The sequence below is a fragment of the Hippocampus comes genome, unplaced genomic scaffold (genome assembly GCF_001891065.2).
Source record: "Hippocampus comes isolate QL1 unplaced genomic scaffold, H_comes_QL1_v1.1 scaffold84, whole genome shotgun sequence".
NCBI classification, from domain to species: Eukaryota; Metazoa; Chordata; class Actinopteri; order Syngnathiformes; family Syngnathidae; genus Hippocampus; species Hippocampus comes.
Window position 1 is genome coordinate 625,793 of NW_017805144.1, and position 16,340 is coordinate 642,132.

Sequence of the window (16,340 nt, forward strand, 5' to 3'; positions counted from 1 at the left end):
TTTTATAAACATGCACGGTAGGTTCAAGGAACACTCGAAATTGTCCCTAGATGTGATTTTGAGGGCAAACGGTTGTCCGTCTATGTGTGCCTTTGCGATCGGCTGGCTGATACGCCAAACCCAGCAATGCAAAAGAGATGAAGGCCACTATCGAAGCAACCTGAGCAGTGCCACACACTGATCGACTCCATGCCATGTCAGTAATTCAGGCAAAAGGAGCCCCAATAAATAATTAAATATATATACTTGAGTCATATACTCAAAACTAACAGCACTCTTACTTGGCTACAGTTCTTGGTAACTTTATCCAGTTCTCCTACCAGATACAGTCAAACCTCGGTTTTCAAACGTCTCTGTTCTCGACCAAATCGATTTTCGACCAAAAATTTCGAGTGTTTTATGCCTCGGATGACGACCGAATTTCGGTTCTCGAACAAACTGTGCGCACTTGAATGCGTCACTTGACTCCTCTCGCCTTTCTTACACGAGGAAGTGACGCTTCCTCGTGTAGCATTCCATTGTGAACGGACGTGTTCAAAAAAGTTTTTTTTTTTTTTTTTTAAAAGAGCGTGGTTTCGGTTTTTGAACAAATCGGTTTTCGAACAGCCTTCTGGAACGGATTATGGTCGAAAACCGAGGTATGACTGTATAGTGTGACCGCAGTGTTGATTAAAAATCAGGTAAGTCCTCTTTTCTCACTAAAAACAAAGTCATTATATAATCTGAAAGCATGAGACGAAATTGCAGTCCTTCATGGTCAAAATGACATTGCGCAAGATCACTCAAATGAAGGTAGAAAATTATCTCCAATTTGTTCCAATATGTTTTCTTTTTGTCAGTGGCACATGAACTTGGATTCAAAGAATAAGATGTTGTGCTGTTAATTCTAATAAATGCTTAAAAGTGGCATGGCAAATATTTTCTTCCCCTTTGACACTGTATAAAGTCAACGACATGATAAAAAGGTCTGAATGAAATCCATCCAAAGTCGTTAACTCATTCTCTTTTTAATGGATCAGGTTCTCATGGAGAAGAAATGGGAAGTTTTTCAACATTGGAAAAGATCTGCGTGTAACAATGCAGAAACGCTCGGGAACCCTGGAAATTGGATTTCGTAACGGAGGACGGCCAGAGGACTACGAAGGAGAATACCAGTGTTTTGCTGGCAATGATCACGGAATGGCGATGTCAAACAAAATTCTACTTCGGGTCTCCAGTAAGAATACCAGCACGCAAGTTTATATTGTGTCGGAAATATGACCTTACTAATACTTTTTAATTCGATCAAACTTTATCCACTACATTTTTCTCCTTTGCCATTTTCCAGAGGCACCTCTGTGGCCTAAAGAAGTGCTGGAGCCAGTGGTGGTGACTGAGGGCTCCTCGCTCGTCCTTCCCTGCAACCCTCCTCCAGGCCTCCCTCCTCCATTTACTTTCTGGATGAGCAGTCGTGAGCAGCATTATACAAGACAGTACACATCTTCCACCAATAGTGCAAATTGTACACTAAAACACACACACCTTACACACAGTATTTATACCACGTAGACTTGGTATAAAGTCCAGGGATTGTCACACACCTTGTGTGTGTGTATGTGCGTGTGTGTGTGCGTGTGTGTGTGTGTGTGTGTGTGTGTGTGTGTGTGTGTGTGTGTGTGTGTGTGTGTGTGTGTGTGTGTGTGTGCGCGCGCGCGTGATTTTTTTAAAATTAAGTATTGCAAAACTCTAATTTACCACACAAAAGTATTGTAACAAGTCAATTCCTTTATTTTGTGCTGCGGCCTGATAACATTTGGGTTAAAAGATGAACATGAGAAAAGAGACCTTTTTATTTCCAAGTCTCTACATCTGGATTTGAAGCACAACGTAAAGGATAGTGCCCTTTGTCATGTGAGCAAAAGTGCTGGCACATTTGATTTGTTTCCCTGGTGTATGCTCTTGCATTGATTATTGAAAACAATCATGAGCACGAAATATCCACACTCAGTTTATTTATGAAAATAAAAAATTGAGAAGATTATACTTTTTCTAGTTGAGGTTAAAATCAGCGGTGAGCAACAGCAGATCATTAATGAAATCAATTAATAAATAACTCTAGAATGGCTCATAAATATGTAATGAATACATATATAAATAATTACAGTCAAAATTTTCGTCCATAATCCATTCCAGAAGGCTGTTTGAAAACCGAAATTGTTCGAAAACCGAAACCATGCTCTTTTTAAAATAAAAATGTTTATTGAACACATCTGCTCACAATGGAAAGCAACACGAGGAAGCGTCACTTCCTCGTCTACCCGAGGAAGCGTCACTTCCTCGTGTAAGGAAGGCGAGAGGAGTCAAATGTTGCATTCAAGTGCGCTCAGCTTGTTCGATAACCGAAATTTGTTCGTCATCCAAGGCATAAAAAACTCGAAATTTTTGGTCGAAAACAACATTGGTCGAGAACCGAGACGTTCGAAAACCAAGGTTTGACTGTAGTTAATTGCTGCCTAACTTGTCCATTTGACCAGCGGCCTGGCCATTCTTGTTCTGTGCAATTATTGTTGACATCGCTGGCAACAAGTGAATCAGAAATGGCAACATCACTGCTGGCTTGCTGCTCTTCATTTGCAAGATTAAGATTCCTGTGTCATTGTTTTGGCCTTTTTCTAGCCACACCAACATTTATGGGTTCAATTGTTTACAACCAAGGACTGGATAGATAATTCGTTTCAACTTGCTCAATCATGGGCATGTTTGGAAATATTCTCCAAGCACGCACGGGTTCATACCAGCCATTGGGAAAAATTTGCCGTTCGTTTAGGATTATGCATTCATTATTCAGAGTGCACCAAGAACAGAGTGCCTGTGTCTGCACCAGGCGCTCTGACTGTAGACACGGTGCTCCAGCGCTGAAATTGATAGGAGTTGAGCGGACTCTGGCTTTTCAAACACCCCCACTCTCAGAGTAGTGCAGAGTGAATTCCCAACGCGCAATACGTTTACATTCTTCACTCTTCATTCTTCTTCACTTTCTTTTTCTGGTACACACTCAACTCGTAAGACCACCTCGCAAGGGAAAGGCGTGTGGCGCCGACCAGTATACGGCGGCTAATGTAGTAGACTGTGGGTGTCACAAAGCACAAGAGAGAGGCAAGAGAAGGTTCTGTGGCCTGATGTTAAGTCCTAGTACGCTGTAAAAAGTCCTGCAGGCTAAAATTGAGAAGTGCTGATACTCCATGCTGGTGCGCACCAGCCCACTTAAAGACCTGCTTTTTAATGTCATCTTCTCTACCTTAAACCGGAGAAAGATGTAAATACCGAGAAAGAAAATCTTAAATGTTAAATTTTCTCTTTTCTCTCGTGCGATATCAAACACTAATGTATTCAGTCTGGAAAATAAATAAATAAATAAATTGGCCTCACTGTTCAAATGCGTTTGGGGGTTGAATGTGCAATCGATGTTTCCACTTCATTTTCAGAACAAAATGTATCTTTTCTGCATATCATACATCCATGGTCACAAGCATGTGTCAACACACATCCGAGGTGAATGTTGTTTAAGTCCAGTCCTCTCTGTCTTTGCCCTCCTCACTGTCCCAGTGATGATTCCGATCCGACAGGATAAGCGAGTGTCCATGGGCTTAAATGGAGACTTGTACTTTTCCAACGTTATGGCCCAAGATGCTCAGAACGACTACAGCTGCAATGCTCGCTTCCTCTTCACTCACACGATCCAGCAGAAGAACCCCTTCACTCTCAAAGTTCTTACCAGTAAGTGGCCAACACATCCATACTCCAAACCCAGACAAACCATGCTGATAAAAGATCGCTGGGGTCGGGCGGAATCCTTGTACCTCCAAAGACCCCCCAAAACATTGCATGGCCAAAGAGAGCAATCCATTTTCAACACTTTGGATTGGTCAATAATTTCTAAAAATAGCACATAAAGAGAAAATGAATGAATGAGCACAGACACATGTGGAATGAACCATTTGGAAAGATTTGTGAAAAAATACAGCATATAACACATTGTGACATAGGAGAAGGTTCTAGCCTGAAGCCAGCGATATCATCATCCTCATTTAATAACATTAGTTGTTTTGTTGTGTTATTTTGACTTCAAGATGGCACCGCAAGAGTGGCTACCTTTCCAGCAGCTACTATTTATTTTTATCTTCTACTTCTTCCTCTCATAACTTTGCTGCTGTGAAGTGCGAATTTCTCCATTGTGAGACTATTAAAGGTGTTCTTATCTTATCTTATTACGGAGAAGCTAACGCAAGGGAAATATAACCCATAAAGCCTTTTATGTACATTTAAACAAGTACTGTACCGTATTGCACGCCAAAGTACCTATTTTGGAATATGTCCCCATCTAGAGGTGATGACATGTCATGGCAAGAGATGCATTTATCCAAAGAGCAAAATGAAAGTGATTTTCTTGGTAGTATGTTCCAGCTTTTTGTCACCACCGTATTGCACACATGTTTTCCGAATGTATTGACTTGTGGCTGGTTTATATGTGTGAATGTCTGTGTATGTGCATGCTTGTTCATGTGTTTTCAGACGATCCTTATAATGACACCTCTTACAATGACAGTGACCCATATGGTGGTGAGTTACGATGTATGGGCAGTTCTGTCTCCTGTCCAATTGTAACATGATTAGTATAATGAGAGCAGCATCTGTTATACTTAATTCACCAGCTGAACTAAACATCCTTCCATCCATCCATTATCTAATCCACGTATCCTCACGAGGGTGGCGGGCATGCCGGAGCCTATCCCAGCCGTCTTCAGGAAGTCGGCAGGGTACACCCTGACCCGGTTGCCAGCCAATCAAAGGGCACACATCGATGAACAAACATTCACCTCCACAATCACACCTAGGGACAATTTAGAGTGTTCCATTAGCCTTCCATGCACATTTTTGGAACGTGGGAGGAAAACGGAGTACCCGGAGAAAACCCACACTGGCATGGCATGAACATACAAACTCCACACAGGAAGGCCGGAGCTGGAATCGAACCTTGCACCTCCGCATTGTGAGGCTGACGTACTACCCAGTCTCAAATAAATATAATTATGTGATAGACAAGGGAATCTAAAAATGAATTTAATTTGCCTTTCACCCTAAGTTGGCTAGGCTCAGCTCCAGCTCACCCTCAGCCCTAATGAGGAGTCGGGGTACAGAAAATGGGCGAATGGATCGGTATTTCTTTTTTGACCTAAACCATGAAACTAATACATTTGAGACGTTCATTGACTTTGCTGACAGTTTGATCTGTTTCTGAGACTGAATCCTATAGCTATTTCCGAATAGCAATCTCAACGATACAAATATTCCTTTTGAAGTAAATGGTCTTTCACCTGCATCGCCTTCAAAGCGCTTCACACTGATTTCACATTCATCTGCCGATGACACAGCATCAGGAGCAATTGGGGGCTCAGTATCTTGCTCAAGGACACTCTGACATGGTCTCAAGGACGAGTGATCGAAGCCACAACCTCTGGGTTGGGAGATGACCACTCTACCCTGCAGCCATGCCACCCCAGTAGTGTAATTTCCTAAAACTTTATGGATGTTCCCTTTTGCGTGGGTTTTTCTAAATGAGCAACATTGTACTGAGCTCCTAGAACAGTATGTATTACTATCCCACATTGTGTGTAAATTTCCAGTTTCATGGTCTTCGTAATATTTTTCTTCTTGGCATGATACTGCTCTGTGCTGGCAAAACACACATGCACGCACACAAATTAACTAACTAACTAATTAACAAATTTACTAACTAAATAAATAAATGGATAAATAAATGAAGGCCAAATAAAATGCCAGACACTGATGGAATTAGGCTTTAATATACAGTATAGTATACAGTATATTAAAGCCTAATTTTGTAAGTGTCTTTGTGAGGGTTTAAGTTAGTTTTCTCTCTCTGATCTTCAGGGCCGATAACTAATACCTCAGTTTTGTCCTGATTGAGCTACAGTATGTAGGTGCCTGTTTAATATACTACTCACATTTAGATATTGTTCCCGGTGAACAAAGACAGCACTTTGTTGATGCTGACTTTCCGATCTGCTGGGCAAACCTGGCATCAACTTCAGCATTTTACTTATTTATACCGTAGATCTGTGTTTCCCTCCCTCCATGTCACACATTTCTCAATGTGTTAATCTTTTACAAAAGGCCTGACGGTGTGAAAGCCAACTCGTCGAGACAAAGGTTCTCTTTCAAAGACTTTCATTTTGGCAAGCTTGGCTTGGCAAAGCTGAAAAAGTAGCCATCTCTATACGTTTTAGAAGCAAATGTATCAGATAAATGATTGAAAATATTCTTCATTGCGATGCCACACTAATGTCATGCCAGAGAAAAATATAGGACACGTTTCACTGGCTGTTCTTTTTAGACATTTAATGACAATTTATGCCACCTCTGTTCCCTTGGCAAACATTAAGGAAGATTGATGGCCCCGTTGCTGTTTCTGCTTCTCTTAATGTCTTCCTGTGAGAGAAGCCAGAGGGTGTTGGACCCATTTACTGACCACAGTGACCTCACCAGACTGGAGAGAGCGACAATGCCTTGTGGAACTAGAACACGGCCATTAGCAAGTGATCAGAATTATAGCATTCTATTTAGGTGGCAAAGATAAAGACAATAATAAGCTCAGAGTAGACAGTGTGTCGTGCTCGAAAGAAGCTGTTATAGTTTGGTGTTCAACCCCTTTCATGAACCTTGTAACCCGATAACATAAGCTCTCCACTGTAGTAACCACTGTCCCCGAAAGGCTTAATGGAGAAGAGGCTCGAATGTGTTTTAATGTCACCTTTTTCCTCATTTGCAGGTCGTAAAGTCGCAGAGTCCACGCCAACCTTCCTCTCACCGTTGGGGAGTGAGAGCTCCAAAATGGTGCTGAGAGACGAGCAACTGCTGCTGGAGTGTATTGCTGCTGGACTGTGAGCTGACAGACACGTTGCACGCACACACATATAGGGCTCCATTTTCATGTCAAGCACAGGTCTCGCTCGGCGAGCTGTTCAGCTCTGGGTAGAGGCGGACAAGAGTTTTGGCGTTTTTGCAGAAGCACGCAGTTGAGCACACTTAAAACCAGGCGTTTTGTGTCGTTGATGGGGTGAACATAACTTACTGGATTCTTTCATTCTCTTTCAAATCGATGCGTAAGAGACGCAGTCCTTGGCATGGTAGAGGAAGAAACTGATTTGCTGGAGTCCATGCAGGAGGTCAAAGCACGCAAAATACATTTACAAGAAACCGCAAGTAGAGCTCCACATCTATGGATGATGTTAAATTGGCCAGGGAGATCACAAATCTGTGAAGTGGGCTTTTGCAGACCACCTTCCACCCTGATCCTATGCGTCTGTGTGTGACCCCAATAGCTGTGCTGCATCCAGTGGGGTGATTTAAAAATACAGGGTGTCCATAAAGTCTCTTTACCATTTCAAAAATGTATTAAAAATGCAATTGATTAGATATTTTACTCAGATTGGTTCTATTGTATTCATCGTTTATTTATTTTTTTTTTTTACCTCTTTTAATACACTTCTACATGGGCACCATTAGTTGCACGAAGCACATGAAGACGGTCCTCGATTTCTTGCCCTGTTCACTGTAGCATAGCCTCATCAGTTGTGGCAATGGCATCAAACATCCTTTGCTTTATGTCAGTAATGATATCTTTGTTCGATACACGATATCTTTAACATAGCCCCATAGAAAGAAGTCCAGGGGAGTGACATCTGGTGAACGTGGCGGCCAAGGAATTGGCCCATCCCTCCCAATCCACCGGTCAGGAAATGTTTGATTGAGGAACCCACGAACATGCAGCCCCCAATGTGGTGGTGCACCATCTTGCTGAAAAATGATGGTTGGTTGAAGGTCATTCAGTTGTGGTGCCACATATTCAGTTAAAAGGTCAAGGTAAACAGAAATTGCAGAAATTGATGTCTCGTTGAAGAAAAATGGACAAATTATTTGATTGCACCTGATCCCACACCACAAATGCAATGTGATAAAAACTTTAATAAACACTGAATACAATAGAACAAATCTGAATAAAATATCTAATCAATTGCATTTTTAATAAATTTTTGAAATGGTAAAGACACTTTATGGACACCCTGTACAATAAAGATGTTAATAATAACAATAATAATAATAATAATAATAACATACCTGTCAATTTTTCGGAGCGCCAACCTGTATAAACTACCAAAAAAATCCTTATAAAGAGCAAAAAAATCCTTAGAACATACCAAAGCATTTTATATGTCAAAATAACGGCAGAAAAAAACCCACGAAATATGAACGATATATTTGTTTCCTTGTCGAACTTGCTTGTACACTACCGAAGTATGCACTGAATACTCTGCTCTTTTCAACTAGGAACCACGTGATTTACTGGAAAGTTACTGGAAATGAAAGCATTCGAGTAGACTAGCACCATTCTGGGCAAAAGCAAACGGAACTACCTGTTAGGGGGGTGGGAACGGAAATTTTCAGAATCCGTATGATTTGTGCGATATAGCCATATACGTAAGATTCACCACAAAATCCGTATGAACTATGGCTAAACCGTATGAGTTGACAGGTATGTAATAATAATAATGCATTCAAAATTAATTTCTGCAATGACTCAGAGGGTTCGATGCACACCATTGTCATATTCTTGAAATACGGTGAAATACACCACACGTGTATGCGCAGTGCAATATCTGAGTGCCTGTGAGCCGATCAAATCGTGACACTACCTGCTGAAATAGTTTGAGGTGATTCCAGCAGATTCACTTTCAGCCACCAAATTGTCAAGTGCGCCAGCCACATGTCAAAGCATGCAAGAATGCCCATAATTTTTGTCAGGGGTCGTAGCTAAAAATAAAATAATGAAAAATAAAGCCTTAAGCAAGGAAACACTGATATCATTTGACAAGTTCTCGTTTTGAAGTACAAAACAAACTGAATGTTTTCATTGGAGTTAATGCCTAAGTGTATCAAAGGTGGATGGATCGATATGCATTTTTTGTTACGTTTTGTATTTCACCATAATGCTTTTACAGGCAGGCCAGTCCATCCATCACTGAGCTATGCCTCTGCAATGTTGACAGAATGGATGGTTTCATTTTTTTGCACCCTATATCGGATAACTTTGGCAGTGGTTAAATACTGCATGTTGCTGTACATACTTGTCATGAACCCTTTCAGGGACAGTGGTTACTACAGTGGACAGCTTACCATGTTATCAGGTTACGGGGTGCATGAAAGGGTTAAAATGTTCCTTTAAGTCAGTCCTTCTTAAATAGTGTGGCGCTGCCTCCTAGAGGGGTATGGTACGATGCCGGGGGGGCACATGTGACTCTGGAGAACATGTGCTTTTTTTGCTGAAAAAAAGTTGATAAAGTGTAAGTGCACATCCACTACAGCAGTTGGCAGTCGGGCCCTGATTGACAGAGAGTACGCAGGGAGTATTAGATCTATGGTGTTTCGTTTTGCTTTGGGGTTTTTTTTTGCATCGAGCAGGCGATATGAAGTGCAGTAAACAAACCCTTAAGCGACAAGATTTAAAAAAAAGGCAGAGAGAGATGAAGATAATGAGACAAAAGAAAGTCACCCAAAGGCTAAGTCAAGGAAATATGACAAAGCGTACGTAGTGCTTGGCTTCACTGTGACTACAGTAGGAGACGGATGAGGAAAGACGGGTGTGTTGACTGTCGAAAAATGCTGGCTGCAGACAGCACAAAGCCAAACAAATGAAGGCACCACTTAAAGACATTACACTTCAATCACGCTGATAAGCCACTTGAAAAGTTGTGCATTGCAAAACTTGCTCATCATAGCCATCAATCCTGACTTCCTCATTTTGATATTAAAAAAAAAAATCATAATAATAAATCAGCAGACATTTCTTTATTCGTTTTTGTTTTGTAGACTAAAGTGTTTTATATATTGTCCTCCTGAAGTTACTTGGAGATTGCGAGTGAATTCTAAACTGGCAATTAAAAAATTTATATGCACTTTGGAGACAATATGAGGAACATTTACAATAAAACATTTCATTTATCATTGATTGATTCTTCAGGGTGGCGGGTGGGAGGTGGCAAAACTTTAGGTGGGAGTGGCAGCTGCCACCCCTTGCCACTCTGTAAAACCGTCTAAGACCAACAGTACATGTTGTAGATGTGTTGATCTGTGTATGTCTTCACCCACAGTCCCACACCGGCTATCAAATGGTTTAAGAAGGGTGGTGATCTGCCAGGACACAAAGTGAAGTTTGAGAACTACAACAAGACTATGAAGATTATCAATGTGTCAGAGGAGGATGCTGGAGAATACGTATGCATGGCTAACAATCATTTAGGTAGCATACGTCACTCGATTTTTGTTCAAGTCAGAGGTGAGTGAATTGCACTAAGGTGTTTTCTGACTGCTTATCTGTAATATGCCATACAGCGTGAAACTGAGTTTGTGCCATCCTTGGCTCTGTGTTCCACAGCGGCTCCTTATTGGCTGGACAAACCAACAAACCTGGTGCTAGCTCCAGAAGAAAATGGCCGCCTGGTGTGTCGGGCAAATGGCAACCCTAAACCGACCATCCAATGGCTGGTTAATAGCATCCCTATCGACAGTAAGTCCTGTCTCATGTTCACGCGTCATGACTACATTGCAGGCTAATTTGAGGTCACATTTCTTGATGGGTTTTTGTAATTACTTACAATACTATTGCCTGACGCTAAATGTAACCAGCTCAAACATTTAATAATAACAATTATTTCAGACAGACAGACAGAAATTTCATCTGTGCTGTATGTTACACATACAGTACATTTGACAATAACGTTTATCCAATCCAATCCAATCCAATTAATGTTCTCCGTATTTTTCCTCCTCCTAAGGCTCACTTCCCGATCCTAGTCGGCAACTGATGGGTGACACCATCATCTTCCGCTCGGTGCAGATGGGAAGCAGTGCAGTCTACCAATGCAATGCCTCAAACCAGCACGGTTATCTTCTGGCAAATGCCTTTGTCAGTGTCATTGGTGAGCTATAGAGGGAGGGATGCGATTTGAAAAACGGAGGAGTTGCTGTTTACTGCGTTTCATTAATTAACTTTGCCAGTTGATGTCACCATAAAACATTCTGTGTAGTAATAAATATGAAGGCATCGTATGTATCTATGTAGTCTTTGCACGAAGAAAGGACATTGGTGGAAAGCTCAATAAACAAAAAAAATAGACACCATTTTACAGTGTTAGGGCTACACCAAAAAGTGAAAAATAACAATATTACAAGAGGAAAGTCGTACCCTTGAGAATAATGTCACAATTTGAATGTCATGATCCCCATGCAAACATAAACACATCTATGGATTGAGAGCTATACAACCAGAGTATCTTGCTTTGGACCTGCCATATATTCCATTTGGTTATTTTTAATCTAAAATATTTGTTTAAAAAATTGAAAATGATGGGCGGAGAGGGATTCCAATCCTTAATTCTTTCTGAGGAATGGAAAAAGAAATTTGCAAAATCACAATAAATGCCTCATAACAGATGACAGATGAGTTTTTCCTTGCCCTCCTCGGGGTCAAGATCAGAGGATGTTGTTTATATTTATCGACAGGTGAAGCCCTTTGAGACTTTGCTGCGATTAGAGCAGTGGTTCTTAACCTTGTTGGAAGTACCGAACCCAACTAGTTCATATGCACGTTCACCGAACCCTTCATTAGTGAAAAATAAATATACTGTCTATTTATTTTAACAAATTCAAGACATTAAAAAAACACATTTATTAAAAACAGAAATAAGTAAATAAAATTACATGGTCTAAGTATAGTTTTTTAAATTGTATGACGTACTATCACGACAGTCACACAGTGACTACTGAGCAAACTTAAATTTCCAGCAGCACTGATTGGACAAGCAATGTCATGTGATCATCTGCAGCCAGTGATGGCCAAGTGGGTGTGTCATAACTAATTGACAGATTGAGTCGGGTGTGTCTTACCCTCCATGGCAGAGGCTCTGTCGAACCCCTGAGACTGACTCACCGAACTGCTGGTTTCGATCAAACCCAGGTTAAGAACCACTGGATTAGAGGCTCTTTGAATAAATTGGATTTGACTTGAGTGTTGAGGGCCCAAAACATTTTATTTGTGAAACATGTATAATTGTAAAGAGCCTGACAGTCCTCACCTTAACACATATGTACATTTATACTTGTGATTTCCCAACTTGACCCATGCAAAAAAAAAAACAGGTATTCTTCTTCAACTTTAATCACATATTAATATTATTACTCCAGTATTCTTTTCGGTGTGCTCCAAATCCTGTTTATTATTTATTTATTTTTTTTACTGTGACTAGAGATGATATTCCAAAACAATTTCTCTATCCAGATATGCGTCCAAGGATGCTTGGCCCGAAAAATCAACTGATAAAAGTCATTGAGAACAACCGCACCTTTCTGGACTGCCCCTTCTTCGGTTCTCCTATTCCAGAGTTACGCTGGTAAGCACGTGTAAAAAGTCGCATTGGTGTTTCCAAACTGATTTAAATTGTCCATCTTTGTAACTTTTTGTTTCATCCCAGGTTTAAGAACGGACAGGGCAGTGGTCTGGATGGCGGACAGTACCGTGTTTACGTGAACGGCACCCTGGAGATCAAACGTGCCAAAGCAGTGGATGAGGGCACCTACACCTGCGTGGCCAGCAGCATTCTGGGCATGGCCGAAAACCAGGTCCGCCTGGAGGTCAAAGGTCAGACACCGCATCCGTGCGAGGGAGGCAGTCACAATGTAACGCCGCTATCACTCATCTCTCTCATTCTGACACTAAGGTTTTAACCATGTATCTTTTTGCCGCATTGGATCGTGTGTGAACTCTTTCTTTGTGCCAAATAGCCGACGCAGCTGGGTAAAACACATAGCTTGTGCCTTTCTCTGCTGATTTTGAAAAGGTCATTAAGTGCCTCTTTTTTCCTGCATCGACACTCAGATCAACATATATGTACACCAGATACTGTTTGTGAACATAGCCGGGAGATATGGTTTTCCATTTCAGTGCTCTTCCAATTACTTTCATTTGTACCCAAAGAGCTGTTATAGAATCACGTAAGTGTATGTATGTGTCCCTCTTCAAATTCACTCTTTCTTAGAGCCGAGCCGTATAGTTTTTGCTCCCGAGCACCAGTCAGCCGTCAGGGGCTCCACAGCTCGTTTCAACTGTAAGGTGAAGTTTGATCCCAGCCTCCCCGTCACTGTGACTTGGATAAAGGATGACAAGCCGATCTACCTAGGACGGAGGTAACAGCCTATCTGGGTGACCTTCACATGCAGCTCAGCATTTTAGACCTGAAGCTGAGTTGATAAATTGATTGTTTTTTAGTTATCATACATTTGCATATTATTAATGATAAATTGATTATGCCTGCAATGAAGACCACTAATGCTTTAAATAAAGATATGCTCATAATTATAATAAAGAATGCTTAATGCACTGTGTGACAGTTAAGGGGGCGCAACCACCTTTCCGAGAAAGTGGTTGGAAAGAGATAAGTATTAAGACAAAATAAGAGCAAGGTCAGACTTGGATGGAGCTGTCAACACCAGCTGCAGCCAAACTTACTTGGTGTTTTTGTTATGATTGCACACATGTACGTAATTTTCACTCACATACACACACATAGTCAAACAAGTTCAGTGTGTTTTCAACAGCCCTCACCCTTTAGTTTGGACACCCCCATGTATTAGATTCCCAATGAGAAATAAATGAGAGGGCGAGCGGGGAGATCCTTGGGTGATGTGCAGAGAACTGAAACCTAACGCTTCTCCTCGTTACCCCCTCGAGACATTTGGTCCCAGAATCCAGTGTCTCCCTCCTCATTGGGTCTTGATGATGAATGTCTAACTGATAACTCTGACATCAGTTCATATTAAAATGAGAAGCAGTTGAGGAATATTAATTACTATGCCAAATTTCCTTCTTAAATGGAAGTGAGCAAGTATTTACTCAACTGCAGGCAACTGTACCAGTCATGCATTGGAATTGAAGTGATTTGGCAGGCAGGAGTCCATTATTATTATTATTATTATTATTATTATTATTATTATTATTATCATGATTATTATTATTTAGTATTTATGTTATGATATACATAGGACTACAAATAAACGTTGATAATTTTGATTAAAACAAAATAAAATGTTTTATTATTTTTTTAACTATATACTTGTTGGGCGGCCCGGTGGTCCAGTGGTTAGCGCGTCGACGACACAGTGCTCCGGCCTCCCTGTGTGGAGTTTGCATGTTCTCCCCAGGCCTTACTCCGGTTTCCTCCCACATTCCAAAAACATGCATGGCAGGCTCATTGACCACTCTAAATTGTCCCTAGGTGTGAGTGTGAGCGCGGATGGTTGTTCGTCTCTGTGTGCCCTGTGATTGGTTGGCAACCGGTTCAAGGTGTCCCCCGCCTACTGCCCAAAGACAGCTGGGATAGGCTCCAGCACCCCCCGCGACCCTACTGAGGATAAAAGCGGATCGGAAAATGAATGAATGATTGAATGAATTTTCTTGTTTTCTTCCTCCCATTAGCACTGATGAAAAGTTGTCCATCCTTATAAAGTAGCACTAGCATGACATTTATTTCATTTGATTAATTATTTCATCTGTGTATCTATGAATGACGTTTACCATGATACATAGATGATAGTGATTACATTTATTTGAGGCAAAGCATTAATGATGCACCTGCGGATTAATTTAAAAAAAACAGTCCAATATATAGCCACAAGATCAGAAAATATGGTATTTAGGTTTTAATTTCTATCCCACTCTAGCTTGATATACTTTTTCTTTTTTTTTTTTGTTGTTTTTTTTTTTTTGAGCAAAAATGTGTTTTTGGAATTATTTCCCACTGCTGTTCAATTCATTTGTGACTATTGTGATCAGTAGTAAACCATAAATAAAGATAGTGTATGTTATGTAATGACTTACCTTTGTCGTTCATTGTCTACCAGGCTGAGGAAAGATGACGAATCACTGACCATCACTAACATCAACGAGGCAGATGAAGGAACTTACACGTGTACTGTTAAAACAGAGATTGACCAGGACTCAGCCTCGGCTCGTCTCACTGTGTTAGGTACACTTACATACTGTACACCGGGGTGTTGAAAGACAGCATTTAACTTCAGTTTGAGAAGCAACACCAGGGGAGACTCTGCACAGAGACAAAAAATGACATACAGACACTGACACACACCAAACCTTTGTTGTTGTATGTTGCCTGCATATCATGCATGATGCTAGTACTGTACACACTAATTACATTGTCTGTACTTCAACTTTCTTTTAACTGCATGTATTGTATCTTATACAATAATATATTTTGGTTGCTTTGTTGTAGTATTGTAGTAAAAATGAAACGTGTGTCTCGGATCTGCTTTTAAACACTTGACATATTTGCAGTGATGGTTGTCCCATGAATAATATGCAATATTCCATTCCAAAAAAAAAAGTTCCACGCGGGCTTAAATGGATAGTTATTTAATGATTGTTTGGGTATGAGAATGACACCTTTTGTCACATTCCTGGCATGAATTTGAAATCATCAATTCAAATGTGTCGAATGTTACATAATGTCTTATACTAATGCCTCCATTTATTGTGCACCGAATCACTTCTGTTCATAACAATTGTGCTTCCATGCATTCTGACGAGCAGACTCATTGCAAACTCTAACCACTATACCCCTTTCCTGGCCCTTGACCCCGCCTTACAGAAGAAGCCTCCCTCAACCCCTCAGTTTCTAGTGCCTTGCCTCCAGGTAACATACAACTTGGGTGGATTTTCTTCCTTTTCTTGTGTTTCATTACTGCTTTGCCTTATTTTATCGGTTTCACACGTGCCTCTTTTATATAGTAATGATTGACTACTTACAAATCACAGATTTTGAAGTGACTGCATTTGTACACTTATTTTATGCAAGCATGCCCCCAGTTCATATGTTTTACTTGTTCATTTGTAAATTAGTTGAACAGGTCCAAGCTATTTTGATTACTGTTTGGCTGTGCACTGACTTTGCTCAAATCGGCTTATAATTTTAAGCATACAGTACGTATGCAATATGCTTTAAGATCTTGTTTCCTTGTAGACCGCCCAGACCCTCCTATGGATCTAGAACTGTCAGATCCAGCAGCCCGGAGTGTTCGCCTCACCTGGATCCCTGGAAATGACCACAGAAGCCCCGTGACAGGTCACTACGGAAACACACACACACACACACACACACACACACACACACACACACACACACACACACACACACACACGAACCCCCGCACGC

General features: G+C 40.9%; 1 protein-coding gene across 17 annotated transcripts in view; it reads left to right on the plus strand.

The window, feature by feature from the left end:
- nfasca (neurofascin homolog (chicken) a) overlaps window positions 1–16,340 on the plus strand; it is a 123,419-nt gene that overhangs the window by 72,679 nt on the left and 34,400 nt on the right. For 12 of the 17 annotated variants that reach the window (XR_002167999.1, XR_002167998.1, XM_019867633.1 and 9 more), the window contains 14 exons: window positions 1,020–1,216; window positions 1,328–1,450; window positions 3,586–3,756; window positions 4,552–4,599; window positions 6,830–6,941; window positions 10,209–10,393; window positions 10,493–10,624; window positions 10,893–11,036; window positions 12,395–12,506; window positions 12,588–12,754; window positions 13,152–13,299; window positions 15,013–15,137; window positions 15,777–15,821; window positions 16,149–16,250. Coding sequence is in view for 15 of the 17 variants with exons in the window: in XM_019867633.1 (XP_019723192.1) it covers window positions 1,020–1,216; window positions 1,328–1,450; window positions 3,586–3,756; window positions 4,552–4,599; window positions 6,830–6,941; window positions 10,209–10,393; window positions 10,493–10,624; window positions 10,893–11,036; window positions 12,395–12,506; window positions 12,588–12,754; window positions 13,152–13,299; window positions 15,013–15,137; window positions 15,777–15,821; window positions 16,149–16,250 (1,811 nt within the window). In the remaining 2 variants the exon portion in view is untranslated. The remainder of the gene's footprint in view (window positions 1–1,019; window positions 1,217–1,327; window positions 1,451–3,585; window positions 3,757–4,551; window positions 4,600–6,829; window positions 6,942–10,208; window positions 10,394–10,492; window positions 10,625–10,892; window positions 11,037–12,394; window positions 12,507–12,587; window positions 12,755–13,151; window positions 13,300–15,012; window positions 15,138–15,776; window positions 15,822–16,148; window positions 16,251–16,340) is intronic. The other 5 variants (XM_019867636.1, XM_019867646.1, XM_019867634.1 and 2 more) reach the window with 4 other exon arrangements.